General features: G+C 48.7%; 6 protein-coding genes across 6 annotated transcripts; 4 read left to right on the top strand and 2 right to left on the bottom strand.

Annotated features, from left to right (window-relative positions):
• Window positions 1-6: 6 nt before the first annotated feature.
• Window positions 7-1,964, top strand: LTR84_001477 (uncharacterized protein; the record flags this gene model as incomplete). The annotated part of the gene is made up of 4 exons (XM_064845101.1): window positions 7-190; window positions 259-1,131; window positions 1,202-1,719; window positions 1,770-1,964. The coding sequence occupies 4 exons, from the start codon at window positions 7-9 to the stop codon at window positions 1,962-1,964; spliced, it is 1,770 nt and encodes a 589-aa protein (XP_064707359.1).
• A 648-nt stretch (window positions 1,965-2,612) lies between these two features.
• On the top strand, window positions 2,613-3,765 carry LTR84_001476 (uncharacterized protein; the record flags this gene model as incomplete). The annotated part of the gene is made up of 6 exons (XM_064845100.1): window positions 2,613-2,687; window positions 2,746-2,931; window positions 3,006-3,171; window positions 3,219-3,239; window positions 3,293-3,419; window positions 3,489-3,765. The coding sequence occupies 6 exons, from the start codon at window positions 2,613-2,615 to the stop codon at window positions 3,763-3,765; spliced, it is 852 nt and encodes a 283-aa protein (XP_064707358.1).
• A 527-nt stretch (window positions 3,766-4,292) lies between these two features.
• LTR84_001475 (uncharacterized protein) lies at window positions 4,293-6,479 on the top strand (the record flags this gene model as incomplete). The annotated part of the gene is made up of 4 exons (XM_064845099.1): window positions 4,293-4,453; window positions 4,749-4,919; window positions 4,971-5,950; window positions 6,007-6,479. The coding sequence occupies 4 exons, from the start codon at window positions 4,293-4,295 to the stop codon at window positions 6,477-6,479; spliced, it is 1,785 nt and encodes a 594-aa protein (XP_064707357.1).
• Window positions 6,480-7,206: 727 nt separating this feature from the next.
• LTR84_001474 (uncharacterized protein) lies at window positions 7,207-9,074 on the top strand (the record flags this gene model as incomplete). Its single annotated transcript, XM_064845098.1, has 6 exons — window positions 7,207-7,308; window positions 7,366-7,593; window positions 7,653-7,993; window positions 8,046-8,254; window positions 8,306-8,368; window positions 8,455-9,074. The coding sequence occupies 6 exons, from the start codon at window positions 7,207-7,209 to the stop codon at window positions 9,072-9,074; spliced, it is 1,563 nt and encodes a 520-aa protein (XP_064707356.1).
• Window positions 9,075-9,978: 904 nt separating this feature from the next.
• LTR84_001473 (uncharacterized protein) lies at window positions 9,979-11,269 on the bottom strand (the record flags this gene model as incomplete). Its single annotated transcript, XM_064845097.1, has 3 exons — window positions 9,979-10,362; window positions 10,427-10,924; window positions 10,985-11,269. 3 exons carry the CDS (start codon window positions 11,267-11,269, stop codon window positions 9,979-9,981), a joined length of 1,167 nt encoding a protein of 388 aa, XP_064707355.1.
• Window positions 11,270-12,776: 1,507 nt separating this feature from the next.
• Window positions 12,777-14,648, bottom strand: LTR84_001472 (uncharacterized protein; the record flags this gene model as incomplete). Its single annotated transcript, XM_064845096.1, has 1 exon — window positions 12,777-14,648. One exon carries the CDS (start codon window positions 14,646-14,648, stop codon window positions 12,777-12,779), a length of 1,872 nt encoding a protein of 623 aa, XP_064707354.1.
• Between the last annotated feature and the right edge of the window lie 29 nt (window positions 14,649-14,677).

Here is a 14,677-nt window from a genome sequence, read left to right as displayed (position 1 = left end):
AAGGCAATGACTAGTTCAACTATTTTCCCAAAGGTCATGCTGTGGCTTTTCCTCGCACTCGTTTCGACTGTTAGCATCGTTAACTGCTCTCGTGATGGTTCCGGCGTGCCATATGCCAATGATTCGACGGTTCAAGCTCACCTCGAAGCTAGGTCTAGTCTAATAGCAACCGAGAAGGAACAGAGACAAGGTAACTAAGGTTCCAATCCTAGTTCACCTTTTTTTTTTTGGAATAGATCGATAACTCCGGTAATGTAGACCATGCCTTCCGCAGTTCTCTTTCACCAACTGCCCAGCAGGCCGAACGCATCGTTGCGGCCATCCGACAAGACGAGATCGATAATTACTGGCGAAGACCTGCTCCTCTAGGTCAGCAAGACACCGAGAGATTCGCCGGGATGATGTTTCCCCAAGCCAAGCCGTTCATCCCAAGCACAGAACTGTGGAAAATCGTTCAGCGACTGCCCAAGGGGTCGTTGCTGCACGCGCATTCGACAGCTTTGGTATCCGTGGATATCATCATTGACAGTCTTCTGACCACGGAGGGTATCGTCATTTCAGCTTCGCAGAGCCTTACCTCTGAGATCAGTAGTCTTAATGCATCGATTTCCTTCACACATGTGAACACGACTGCACCGACATCTTCGCCTTCATTGTACTCCACAGATTACGTACCAAGTTCCTTCGTCCCCATCACGGTCGCAGCAGATACACATCCCGGAGGCCGTGCGGCATTCATCTCTCACCTGAAATCCAAGATGGCGTTGACCCCGGAAGAGTCACTCCGGCATGATCTCGGCGTCGATGCCATTTGGAGGAAGTTCCAGAGCTGCTTCGGTCCCATAGGTGCAGCGCTGAACTACGAACCCATCATCCGCACATACTGGCAAAGTCTCTTCGAGAGTCTGGTGGACGATGGTGTTTCGTGGGTTGAACTTCGGAGTGGTGGTTCGTCAGCGACGCTGATTCCCGAGGGACAGGCAGTAGCCGACCCAGATCTGGACTTTTGGTGGGAGGTCATGTTGGATGAAATTGAGAAATTCAAGGCAACGGAGAGAGGTCAGAGCTTTTGGGGAGTTCGAGTTATCTGGTCGGACATTAGGGCCTGGAATCGTACGGTACTTACCAATAGTGAGTTCCTCCCAGTAGTCTTAGTGGCGAGGCGCCGGGGAACGAGCCTCAACTAACCGTGATTGAAAAGCCATGCAAATTGCAATCCAGCGAAAGCTGAACTATCCTGATCTGTTTAGTGGTTACGACCTAGTTGCCCAGGAAGACCTTGGACGGCCCTTATCAGACCTGGCACCAGAGTTGATCTGGTTTCAAGAGCAAGTTCAGGCTCACAATGTTTCCTTACCTTTCTTCTTCCACGCAGGAGAGACACTTGGCGACGGGAACAGTACGGACTCAAATTTGTTTGATGCCATCCTGTTCGACACCCGGCGTATCGGACATGGATTTTCATTGTACAAGCATCCCAAGCTTATAGAAAAAGTGATCGAGCAACGCATCATGGTTGAAGTATGTCCTATATCGAACGAAGTGCTCCGTCTCGCAACAGACGTCCTCCATCATCCCATACCAGCTATGATTGCGCACGGCGTTGCAACAGCCATAAGTAATGATGACCCGTCAATCATGGGCCAAGATGAACCGGGTCTCAGCTTCGACTTTTACCAAGCCATTCAAGCATATGACAACCTTGGGCTTGGAGGTTTGGTGAGATTTGTCTCTGGACCAAGCATGTCGTGCTAACGTTTTGATAATAGGGTGCTCTCGCTGAAAATAGTGTGCGTTGGTCTAATTTTGAGGACCAGACCCAGGTAGAATGGGTGCATGATATCGACATGGGTGTTAACGGCTCCGGCACGAAGGCAAGACGAATGAAGGAGTGGAACCAGAAATGGGAGGACTTTTGCCAATGGGTTGTGGAGGAGTATGGAACAAGGTACAATGTCAGCTAACCTGCTCCAGACTTACGATAATCTATCACATGGAATAAGAATCGAAACGTGGGTGCCCCACGGATAGAATATGGCACATGTCTAGACACTCGACATCGATACGGTCAGGGGCCGTAGGAGAAAGCCAAGTCCGAGAAGGGTTGGGAATTCTGCATCAAATCTGTATTTGAGGCTTCACGTGCATCTCATTCTAGAATGATTAGAAAATCAACGGCTTCCACCATAAAAAATGAACGCCCCTGGACTCTCGCAACGAGGGTGGAAGTATGTTCACAAACTCAGTTCAGAATAGTGGCGCTCGGTGGCGTTCTTCGACGTCATCCAAGGCTGTCAATTCAGCCTGTCGCAGAGGAGGTTTGTGTCGGAACCGAACTTCCCTGTCACTGCCAAGCGATAGATCATCAGCGGCCATAGCAAGTGATAAAGTGTCTGTCTCAGGATTCCAATATCTTGGTCGTAATTCAGTAGGTAAACAGTTTTCGACGTGCATATCTAGTTAACCTTGGTCGATTTAATCTCTTCTATTGTGCAGAAGGCATTTAGACTCACAGGAGCTTCGGACATCTTCCTTCCCCGTGAGCCGTTCGTATCAGCATCGTCTTCTAACAACAATAGTCATCAGCAGAGAGACACTTCACTAGCTCAACCATGGTAGCGAACTTGACACAACGGCCTGTGGCCTTGCTAGGTGCTGGGACCCAAGGTCGAAGGCTGGCATACATGGTAATATGCACTCTTTGGAGATGGAAAGCGAAATTTGCTAATTTCGACTATGAGATAGTGGTCGAGCAAAGGTCGGCCAGTCCACTTGATCGACGCACAAGAAAAGCAACTTCAAGATGGCGTGGAGTACATAAAAGGACTCCGTATGTCGGCCAAAAAGCCTGACGCATCATGGGGCGAAGTCAAGACATTTTCAGCGGATCAGTTGAGCACGGCATTGCAATCAAGCTGGCTCGTGGTTGAGGTATGTGAAATGTCTTAACCCATGGTTGACTTGTTTTGATTTATATCCATCACTAACGGGGGTTCGCTGAACAGTGTGTGCCGGAGAAACTCGAACTCAAGCGAAGTATGATCGCACAGTTGGACAAATTGGCCCCATCTTCGACAATCATCGCTTCAAACTCGAGTAGTTATCCAATCTCGGAGTTGATAGAAGGGCTGCAACTGTCAAATGATCGTCGAATACTCAGTGCCCACAGCTGTAAGTTTCTTTACATGATCAAGTCCGACATCTGCTAACGAATGAAGACTGGCCTCCAGAAACTTCTGGTAAGTCAATACCGATGGTTAACGCTGGACGATACACTGACCTGGAGGAATAGCACTCGAGATCATGGGTCACCAACGGACTAATCCTGAATGCATATCATTGCTCCTGGAGGAGTCTCGAGAACATGGCTTTAGCCCGTTTCACGTCAAGAAGGACTCGATGGGTTATATCTACAACCGGTGAGATTTGGACCTGGCAAATCTGGCTCTTTGGCTTTCGTGTGATCATTTCTGACTAGAGGTTCACAGTATCTGGGCAGCAATCAAACGGGAAGCATTACTCACAGCAGCTGAGGGTGTGGCAACACCAGCAGAGATAGATAGCATTTTCAAGGACGTCTTGAAAACACCAAAAGGACCATTCGAGCAGATGGATGTAGTGGGATTGGATGTTGTGCTCAATATTGAGGAGCACTATGCAGAGAAACGGCCGGACATTCCTTCGGAACCTCGAGACTATCTGAAAAAATTGATTGATAATGGACAATTAGGAGTCAAAAATGGACGTGGATTTTACGAATACTGATTGGGAAGACTCACACACGGACTTTCAGGACCTTTAACAGCAATTTCCGAATTTTGTGATAAGACATTGATGGGTTTTGGCTAAAGTGAGGATGGCCTTACGATGTATGAAAATAGTCTCAGCGGCATTTGGTGGGAATTCTGGTGTGGACACGAACTGGTGGATTTCTTATAACCATAGAAAATGAACGCTTGGTATTTAAGTCGAATGTTTAATATAAAACAAGAATGCTACAACACAGATACCAGAGTTGACGGGGTAGGTAAATAGTAAATATCAGGGACGAGGGAGTTTCTTCCCCATGGAGTATACCCCGGAAACGTCCTAATCAAGCATTCGTTCGAGGCTAAGTCTCCCCAACTGGGCAGTAGTGCCACAACCTCTTTTTTTAACTGGATCAAGTGTGTCACACTAATTCTTACCTCAACAACATTTTTCAACTTCAGAATTGGGACTCTCAACTAATTCTGCAGACTCGAAATGGTCATCCGTGCTTACCAAGTCCTGTCTCGAGGTAATGGCGCACAATGACCGCACGCATCGTCGAGTTCAATTCTCGAGTTGCGATGAATGCCGGAAATCCCGAGTCGCCTGCGATGCGGGCAGAGCGCGTCGCAATCAGCACGACCCACAGGAGTTGCTATCTTGCACAAGGTGTTCAAACCGGCAGTGGCAATGCACTTTCGAGGTAGGCCGAATGTTCACCGAGTAGCTGTTCTACTTGTCCTCGGACTAAATCTGTTGTCGACAGTGGATGAAGCAGGCCACAGGCACCTCTGTAGCTTTAAGATCTGAGCCACAAAAGAGGCCGAGGAAGGCTCGCCAACGAGCGCAAACAGAAAGTGCTTCCGCCGATGAACGCCAGTCCCAAACCTCTGACCTGCCACGCTCTGCAGTACTTCAGTCGAGCCCTGGTCTATATGACGCAGACTTCAGGTATGGCCACTGACGAAATCACGACATGCCAGAACTAACGAGTACAGTTTCGCATCGGCATGGTCATTCAGAGAGCCTTCCAAGATAGTGCCTACGTCGTTACCCAGTGAGGAAAATTCGCTCGATGCAGTTGACCAATCATGGCTTCATACTATCTACGATTCGGGGTTTGAGACTGTCTTCGGTTCCTGGATGGGGAGGTATAGTAATCCATTTGCGTATGTTACTCACATCGTCAAACCTCATTGATAATGGTCTAACAGATCTAGGTTCGGAGAGCAAAGTCTATCAGACATCGTAAGTATTCGTCGGCTTTGTAGCCAGCTTGACAAGTGGATCGAGGATGGACATGATGGCACAGGCACCATGGTGGATTTTGGTGCCTCACCAGAGTCGTTCAGAAACGAAAATGACTTGCAGATCGATCATTATCTCGACTGTTCTATCCAAGGCTTTGCAGCTCGATGGCTGCCACTGGTATTTCCCACCGAGACTGAAGTAGTGCCACGACTCGAGATTGTGAGAGCCTTATGGCGACGGGCGCACAGAGATATGCTCAAAGTTATCAACAGACCCTCTTATCGATCCATGCTGGCCTTACTACTATTCGCTCTGACTCCGATACCGGTTGGAATAGGCGAGGATGAAGAGTTAGATGGTGTTTCCGGTCAACATTGCGTTCATGCTGCACTTCAACAGATTCAGACACTGCGTGCTCGCCAGAGAAGTCTTCAATTCAATGGTACCCGAGTAAGCCTCGCCAGCGTGAGGCGTACTTCAGCTACAAGCCCCCAGTCACTTGCAACGACTAATTTCATTAATGCTGAGAGCACTGCATACTGGGCTGCACTGACCTTCGACACATCTGCATCGTTGACCATGAGTTGTAGGCCTTTGCTGTCGTCTGGACTATTTGGATTCGACGCTGAACCGTCCTGGCGCATGGTCCGAACATGCACCGAGATATTCAAAGGAATGACCAAGGACTGGAAGGAGCTTGACTTTGAAATGACCAATGAAAAGGCAAATCAGATCATCGCATCTGGGGCAGCGTGGAAGCTGTTACAGTGGAAATTGACGGCAAATCTCAAGGAATCATTGAGAGATGGACATGACGAAGTCGAGGTCGACAAGGCCTTCAACGCTGTGTCCGACGCCATTGATCACTTCAACGCCACCTATCGAGATTTGCTCAGTGCATGCCAGACACGAATACAGTTCTTCAGTCAAGAAACCAAACTTCGATGGTGTAAGTAAAGCTGCTCCGTCAAGAACATTCCAGCCTTCTGACTGACCCTGGCGCAGATGAACTAGTGATGCATTATAATCTTAGTATCTTGATGGTTCCAGATATAGTGGCCACCACACATCGTGAGGATCTCCTATCCCTGTTCTCGTCGAAACGAATGAATGCAGAAACATGGGTCATGAACTGCTTAGAATTTGGGTTGAACAACAAGTACACCTTGCAACTTCGAAGCGAGACAGGCGCTTCTGATCCGAAAGCACCTTTCACACAAAAGTCCTCAATCACGGTTCCTCTAGTTGCGGTAGACCCATATCCACATCATGTGGTCGCAGCTGTGAAGCTGATGCAACAAGCGATTGAAAGGGACTCGTCCAGGGGAAAGATTGGTCCAGACGCCCACAATAATCTCCTCTCCACTTTGAGGCAGACACTCGAACAATTACCACAATGTTCCAAGTCAGTACAGATGGCAAGAGCCGAATTTGCAAAACCGGAGAATCCTTCCCAGCCAGCATACCCACCGTGGTAATAACACGCCACCCAGTATTACCAAATGGTGATACGAGTCGACCGAACATATGGACATACCTACGGAGCCGATGATTGTGTGGGCCTGCCGTTTGAGATATGCATAGAAGCTGCAGGTTCTAGAACGAAGCACCTGTCTGCACCAGTTCAGGACGACCACCGCCGGTTGCAGTTTCCGTGGCGAGGTATACCAATCTTAGTGACCTGTCAACTGCAGAAACATCTTTGATCGGTCAAGAGTCGGGAGGGACACCGTCTGCCAGATTGCGGGGAAGGGAGAATGCCTCCCTCCCCACGGGCAAATTCCAAGTCAGCCCCATGCGTCATGTTGCATTCGGATCCGAAGATTGAGGACCCTGGTCTCACCTGATAAGCTTACAACTTAGCCGAGGCTTTCAACCAACAAGATTTTGTCCTAAGCGAAATATCCACCAAACAGGCAATGCTCAACACTTCTTTGTCCCCAGATTACTCCGTACTTTGCCCCCAGATGACCAAGAGCAAATCATGCATGCTTCTCCAGCCAATTCTCAACCGAAAAACGTGGACTCGAACAGGGTTCTTCGCATCCGTGGCCTGGGCGCATGTCAGTATCAGGGACCAGTGCCTTACCTGAACTGCAGAACTGGAAGGAGTATAAGAGGGTTGATTGACCTCATTACCCCGTCATGGAATTGGTCCTGTCAGCTGTGTACCAGTGACATCTCAATTTCTTCTTCTACCCAAATATGGCCATCACTACCGCTACCAATATGCACGACACTTCTTCAGTCAGCGAGAAGTGGGCGGATGATCAAGTTGAACGGTCAGTCAACGGTGACAAGCATGTTGTAAGTCTCTCTCGAGCGGCTGAGGGTCCTTCACCCGTTCTAACACCCATTCAACAGGACGAAAAGCATCATGATCCGAATTGGACAGGAGACGGCATCGACACCTCCGGTGTTGATCCTGCAAAGACATTACGCAAGATTGACCTTCGTTTAATTCCAATGTTAGCTCTACTGTATCTTCTGAGCTTTTTGGACCGTTCAAACATCGGAAATGCAAAAATCCAAGGCATGCAGACTGATCTGGCTCTTACTGGACCTCAGTACAATCTTTGCGCTACTGTCTTTGTGAGCATTTCCAGAATACTATGCATGGTTGGCACCCTATCTCTAACAAATGAAGCCAGTTCTTCACATATTGTGCTTTCGAAATCCCCTCAAATCTACTTCTCAAGTACTTCCGGCCATCAATTTGGTTGCCTGGTATCATGGTTGCTTGGGGAACAGTCATGACGTTGATGGGTCTAGTGAACAGCTACCACGGCCTTCTCATCTCCCGGATCTTCCTTGGTGTTGCAGAGGCTGGTCTGTATCCGGGTTGCGCGTACTACCTCACATCTTGGTATGTGAGAGAAGAGCTAGCATTCCGCCAAGGTCTATTCTTCAGTGCTGCAAGCATTGCAGGTTCCTTCTCAGGACTTCTAGCATTTGCGATTGCAAAGATGGATGGAGTAGGAAACCGAGCGGGGTGAGTTTACTGTTCTAGGCCCGAAGAAATTTCCACTGACCTATCGTTTCAGTTGGCAATGGATCTTCATCCTGGAAGGCTTGTTGACCGTTCTCGTCGCTTTCGCTGCATTCTTTATGCTCTACGACTTCCCAGATACCGCCAGCTTCTTGACCGTTGAGGAAAAGGCTTGGGTTGTGCACCGCCTGAAGTACCAAGGCAGCAAGAATGGAAAGCTTGTAGCTGAAAGTGACCATTTTGAGTGGAAATACGTTGTTCAAGGTAAGTACGATCTGTGGAACTTACCAAGTATCTCGACTAATGGACATTTAGCTGTTACTGATTGGCAGCTGTATCTGTCTCTTTTGATGTACTGGGGAATTGTTTGTCCTTTGTGTAAGTCAGATGCTTGCTATAATATTCTCTCGCCTCACTTTCTACCATGAATTCTATCACGAATTGTAACTAATAATACGAAATAGACTCGATCTCACTCTTCCTGCCCAGCATTATCAAAGAATTGGGCTACATCTCCACCACCGCCCAACTCCTCACCATCCCAATCTACATCACCGCTGCAATTCTCACCATCGTCGTCTGCTGGTTCTCCGACCGAGCATCCAAGCAAGGCAAATCCCGATGGCCATTTGTGTTCTTCCCAATGTGTGCCATCCTAATCGGTTTTATCATGGCCATCTCTGCCTCAGCCGTCGGCGGCGTTCCCGGTGTCGTGTACGCCGGCGTCTTCATCGCGACATGCGGTATCTACCCAGCCTTCCCCAACAACATCACCTGGATCAGCAACAATCTCGCAGGCAGCTACAAGCGTGCCGCGGGCATGGCGTTCCAAATCGGTGCGGGCAACCTGGGTGGTGCTATGGCCAGCAACTTCTACCGCTCCAAGGACGCCCCCAAGTATCTGCTCGGCCACGGCCTGGACATCGGATTCGTCGTCTTGGGCCTCATTGCCGTCGTTACGCTCAGGATCTCCTACGGCCGAATAAACAGCAATCGTGAGAAGAGCGGTGCTGCTGAGGGCCTGACCGAGAAGGAGCTTTCGGATCTCGGTGACAGGAGCCCAGCGTTCAGATATACCCTGTAAGCTGGCAAAACCTGTCAGTCTCACCAGAGCTGAATATAATTTGTCGCCTCAACCCTTCGGAAATCCTCCAAAATGGGAGGAGTGGGTATTTGTCTAGCGATATCGTGCATGGCTGCAGAGCTGGAGCCCCCAGCCTCGCTTTCCACATATGATCAATGGAAATCCATTTATTAATTTGTATTCACGTTCATAACCCCAAAGAGCCGTTGCCGTTTCAAGTCATTCGTGCTCTTCCTGAGTATGTGTTTCACGATCACGTCAACCATGCTGGCACGGAGATACTTCATGGTACACATGTAATGCTCACAATTTCAACAGAGGTGCCAGTGCGAGCAACACTGCTGGACCCACATCTCGGGGACTAGTTGAAGCAGGTTCACCAGCAAATATGCATGCCTGTAGCCCTCCTCTGTGCACGTGTGTCGCCTGCTCGCATTTATTTAGTTAGTCGTTCGGATCCGCGAGCCCTGAAATGCTCACGTGAGGTCACATTTCCACGTGCATGCCAGAATCGCTCCTATGATCTATGGTGGCAGGTTCATAGACTCTTTCTAGTTAGACGAGAGATCTTCTTCGTAGTCAAGGACAAGTAAAACCAGCGGTGGTGGTGAATGAAGAGGGAGAAGATCTATATTTGGAAGTTGCAAAGTACCCACGAACGACTGGTTGTTTGAAACCAGTCTTTCGCAAGTACGAAATGCAAATAGATAGCAGTAGTAGTAGTGGTGGTGTTGTCTCGATATCTCCCGCAGCAAAATAAAAGCTCATTGATATCATTTCATCATCCACCTGGGTATCTTGTAGCCAAGAGGGTGCCCTGGCGGCACCGCGCCACCACCAACGCCATCGCTATGCAGTTTTTAAGACACGTGGGCGTCGAAGAAGAGTCTCCGCGCCGTCCCAACTAGGGTTTTTGATCGACGTCCTCGAAGACATCGTCGTCATCGTCATCGTCAGCGCCGGACTTGTCCATTTCCATGTCCGAATCGCCGCCTTTCACCTCCGGCGCAACCTCGACGCCCTTGGGGTTCAACAGCTCCTCATCGTTCTGCTTGAACTCGGCTTTCAGCTCCCATTTGCCGTTGAAGTCGCCTGCCCTCCACATGAACGCTACTTCATCGAGTGTTTGTCGGAGGTAAGCTTCCGGTTGGTTGACGCGGGCTTTGAGGTCGCGTAGACCCCAGATACGGTGCTGCCGGAACATTTCCAGGAGTTTGTCGATGAGGACGTGTTTCTCGACGCGTGCCGCGCGCGTCTCCTTCTGCGCTTGTCGCCTGGCTTGTGCATTCTGGAAGAGTTTCAAGTTAGCGAAGAACGAATAGGCTGTTGGAAATGGGCATCAGAATGTTTACCTTAAGAGCGTTTGCTTTGTCCGATTGGGTCATGAACGGCAGGTGTTTCTTCGAAGGATCTTGGTCACCACTTGCGAAGATGGCGTGTTCTCGATCGGGAATTTTCAGTAGTTCCTGAGCCTGTTTGCTCTCAAGTACATAGTACTCGTCATTTTTGACAGGAACCACTTCAAACTCCTTTGCCACGGTGCCTGTGATGGCAGTCTGCTTGGGAATAGGTCGTCGCGCATATGGAGTGTACCGGCCCTTGTTCTCTTTCTTTTTGATCTGACGCTTGTGGTTCTCGTACAAATATGATCGCCCCTGCGCCGGATTCCCATCCTCGTCCAAGTCGTCCCACGTGAATGGCCTCGCTTTGTAACCGGGTAGATCCTTCTCTGTAAAAACCAACGCTTGGCCTGGCCTTCGACTTCTGACTTTCTCGATGGGAGGAAGGGAAAGATTGTACTCTTTAGGCTCATCTTCGAACTGAGGTAAATTGTTCAGCATCAAGCTCACCTGCCGGAAAGTGTCAGCTTCTAACCACATAAAATAACATTGGATAGGTCATCTTCATACCCTTGACGGGTTGGACTCTGGGCCTTCGACTCTGATGGTACCGATCTCGACCTCGTCTTCATCATTGAGGTTGGAAATAGCTTCCCACAGAGATCTGGGTATGTGACTCAACCACAGCTGTTGTTGTGCTTGAGAAAAGTCAAGATCGCCCGTCTCCTCATACATGTCCTCATCATCGTCGACGTATGGTGAAGGTGTATCATCTGTAGGCTCTGGCTTGATGGTCTGGTCTGGAGCGCCTTCGATTTTGACCTTGGGAATGCCAGAGCCTTGTAGAGTAGCCATTGTGAGCGAAAATTAGTACAAATGGTACGGGTTCAAAGGCACGGAGAGTATGAATGGATATGCGGAGAAGTCCAAGAGGACCTCTAGGCCAAGTTCGCGATGATTGAATCGCTTTAACCATGCAATGCCGCTTTAAATCACATGACTCGGATGCTGTGTGCGCTAAAGCGGCACCAGGAATGTTGAAGACAATTGGTGCTTTACATGGGCCATAGGGTAGGTTAGCAACTGAGCAGGAGTGATGTATGGCATGTGAATTGAGATACTCTGATACACTGACTTCACAGCTTCGCTATCAACAGTAGCCATTTCGACCACATCAGGAGACTCCATGGCGCCTCACCAGCCATTATTAGACCACCCATAATCCTACACAACAAGACTCTGGTTGAATCATCAAAGCGTCCGAATGGATCAGTACAGCGTGGCACTGGCTCTTGGATGCACTGAAATTGAATTTCCCCTCTCTCACCGACGCGCGACACACTTTCGGCCCCCAAATCAGACAAACCACAGCTCAGTCAACAACCTCAACTTTTACTGCTCTACCTTCTTTCAGGGTAAAGCGAAGGCGAGTACCTTTCCGTGCGTTATTGAATTTCTCTTTGAGGTTGGAGACATATCCTGGCCCATGCTTCTGAACTTTGTGTGAAACCATCCCTTGACATCGAACTCGCAGTTGCGAGGATGGTGATACGGTCTTGGACGATGTTTTGATAATTGGTTGTTTAGAGTGGGCCAACACTGATTTTCTAGAGCTGCGGAGGTTGAGCGGCTTCACTAAGCGCGTTGTGTTGTTGGCAGATTTTAGTGGCTCTTGGTTCGGTGTTGAAAAAGTGTCAGAGTCTATTGTCATTGTGCCTGTAAGAAGCGCTGGTCAGCCTTGTCCTACTGTCAGAGGACTTGCTTGAGGTAGTGTGCTAACCGTTGGATCTCGTATGACTACTCATATCGTCTTTGGTCTTGATCAAAGGAAATTGTAGATATTTCCCTGTGGCACCGAAGTTGGTGCGTTTCGCAGACGTTCTGAGGTTGATCGGATCGTCCTGATTTCAGATACTTGGTTTGTATGATACAAAGTCTTCGGTAGTAAAGAGAGCGTTGTAGTATGAAGAATGGAACCACCAGGGCGGAAAGTTATAATAATATATCTCCGTTTAAACTCAACATCATCAATGGTCTTGCAACATGCAACGTCCTCTGTTTGGACTAGTTGCTGATTGCTCAATGAGACAGTCGTTTGACCTTCTCATGCACTGAGAGTCTAAGAGTCGCAAGATTTGAGGCCGTTCGTCCCTTGACCTGGGAGTGTTTGACAAGCCACAAAGAAGATTGTCTGAAGCGCTGAGACCTCGCAAGAACCTGCGGCGTGAGACGCAACGGCAAACTGCATATAAATTGTTTTGGATTATTGCTTCTTGATGCAAGACATTGTGCACGGAAACAAAGAAGCAATCGTCGGCCTCCCACACATGACAACCCAAAACCCCATAACCCAAAGAGGCCCTTAACCAAGACCACTTCTCATCATTATGGGTAATACCTTGTCTTGTAAGCTCTTGTAGATGTCCAGAAGACCCACCATTCCCGACCATTTCTTTGCCAGCGTATTCAATAAAATCAAACAAGTTCCAGAAATTTCGTGGATTTCGGAAAAGTCAATAGCATCAGGTTGCTCCTCTCCTGCCAAGTCTCGGGAGAAGCTCACGATCGGCAGCCTTCCGTCAATTGCCAAGAGACAATGCGCCATTATGATGATGGTTGCTTGAAAGATATAGTGTGCCGAAACGATTGTGATAGGGTACATCCCATATGGGCTGCCTTCTGTACCGCGAAAAAGCTTGTGATAGAACTCCACCACATGAACTGCAGAGTAGTAGCTCTCTCGAGGAATGATTTCAGTCACCTCTTGGGGGAGTATATGGTCTTTTGTAGCGACCAATGCGCGAAGGAGCAAAGGTTGGAAGAGAAAGCAGATAGATGAGTCAAAGCCCATATCACAAGTCATGCTACCCATACCAAGCCCGGTGTCAAGAAACTGCAATTCACGCCGCCAAGCTATGATGTGCTCAAGATTTTGCTCGTACCATATCCGAGGCAGGTTAGGAGCAATAGCAGGGAGGTAGAGTTCTCGAAAGATCTCAGAGCGAATGTACGTCAGGCGGTAGTAATGGCTTGTAAGAATGAGTTGTAGCGAATCTGGGTCTGCAATGGTAGAGTCGGTGAGTGTAGCTGGGTACTCAGCAGTAATAATCTCTTCTGTCAGATCTGAAGGGCGACCAAGGTGTTGACCAACAGTACGTTCGATAGTATATAGACCCCAAAAGATCGACCGTCGTCTGCGCTTTGCCCTCTCGTCTTCATAATCATCATTCGGTTCTGTGTGGTAGCTCAGCTCCACACTTAGACGACAGGCAAAATCCAGGAGCTTCCAGATATCACCCTTTCGTGGATAGAACAAAGTAAACATGATCAATAGGAGAAGGGCTTCCAGAGCATCGGCATTGACCTCTGACGTGACTTCTTCGACGCATTGAAGGCCTTCTGCATAGTAGGCCATAGACTCTGTATCATAAATTGAGTGATGCCTGGCCTTGTTGGCAGAAGCCACAGCGCAAATCATTGCCACGCGAAAAAACTGATGAGCATCTCTACCAGTGAGGTACTTGGCATTGGAGCTTTGGTGACGAAGATATACCTCAATATCGTGTGAGATGTCCTCCGAGTCGACAAAGACGACAAGGCCGTTGGTCGTTGCCATGTATAAATTGATCAGCATTTCCACCTCTGAGCGAGAAGGGGTTGGTCTGAGTTGAGCTGGTTGCTGAATTTCCGTGCTTTGGGCATTCAGCCAGAACTCTGGACCTGCGTAATCTGGATGGTGTACCATGGGTCCCAGCTTAGCTTGTGCATGGACAAGCACCTCGACGATAAGAGCGTAAGGTGAAGAGCTACCGAGGAATTGCCAACATGTAGGATTTGCATTTTGAACGATGAAATGCTTGTCAAAGGACAAATCGCTAGTGTAAGTCCCCCATTCATTTGGTGGGGGATCCAGGTGAGTTGATGTCAAGGAGATATTGCGGGCATGTTGCGAAATTTGAGCCTGGAAATGAGCCAAAGGATCATTGTTGCCATTGACAGCAGCTTGGACAGAACGCAAACGACCCAGTCGAGTTAACAGCGAGTGGACATAGCTTCGTGGTAAAGTCTGCTGTAGAGCGTGGTCGAAAAAGGTACATTCTGCCTTGCCCTTCTCACAAAGTCGACATGCCGGAAGATTTGTATCACATTTTCTACGAAGTCGGCGACATCGTTGACAGGTTGGCAGGAGACGTGTTAGCTCCGCTTCGGAGATGGTCGTAGAGTCGAGGTCCATATTGTCGTTTCGGTGAATAAGTCCGTCAA

This window comes from Exophiala bonariae (genome assembly GCF_035927105.1).
Source record: "Exophiala bonariae strain CCFEE 5792 chromosome Unknown scaffold_10, whole genome shotgun sequence".
Classification (NCBI taxonomy): domain Eukaryota; kingdom Fungi; phylum Ascomycota; class Eurotiomycetes; order Chaetothyriales; family Herpotrichiellaceae; genus Exophiala; species Exophiala bonariae.
Note: the sequence above shows the minus strand (reverse complement) of the source record. Positions and strands in the feature narration are given on the sequence as shown.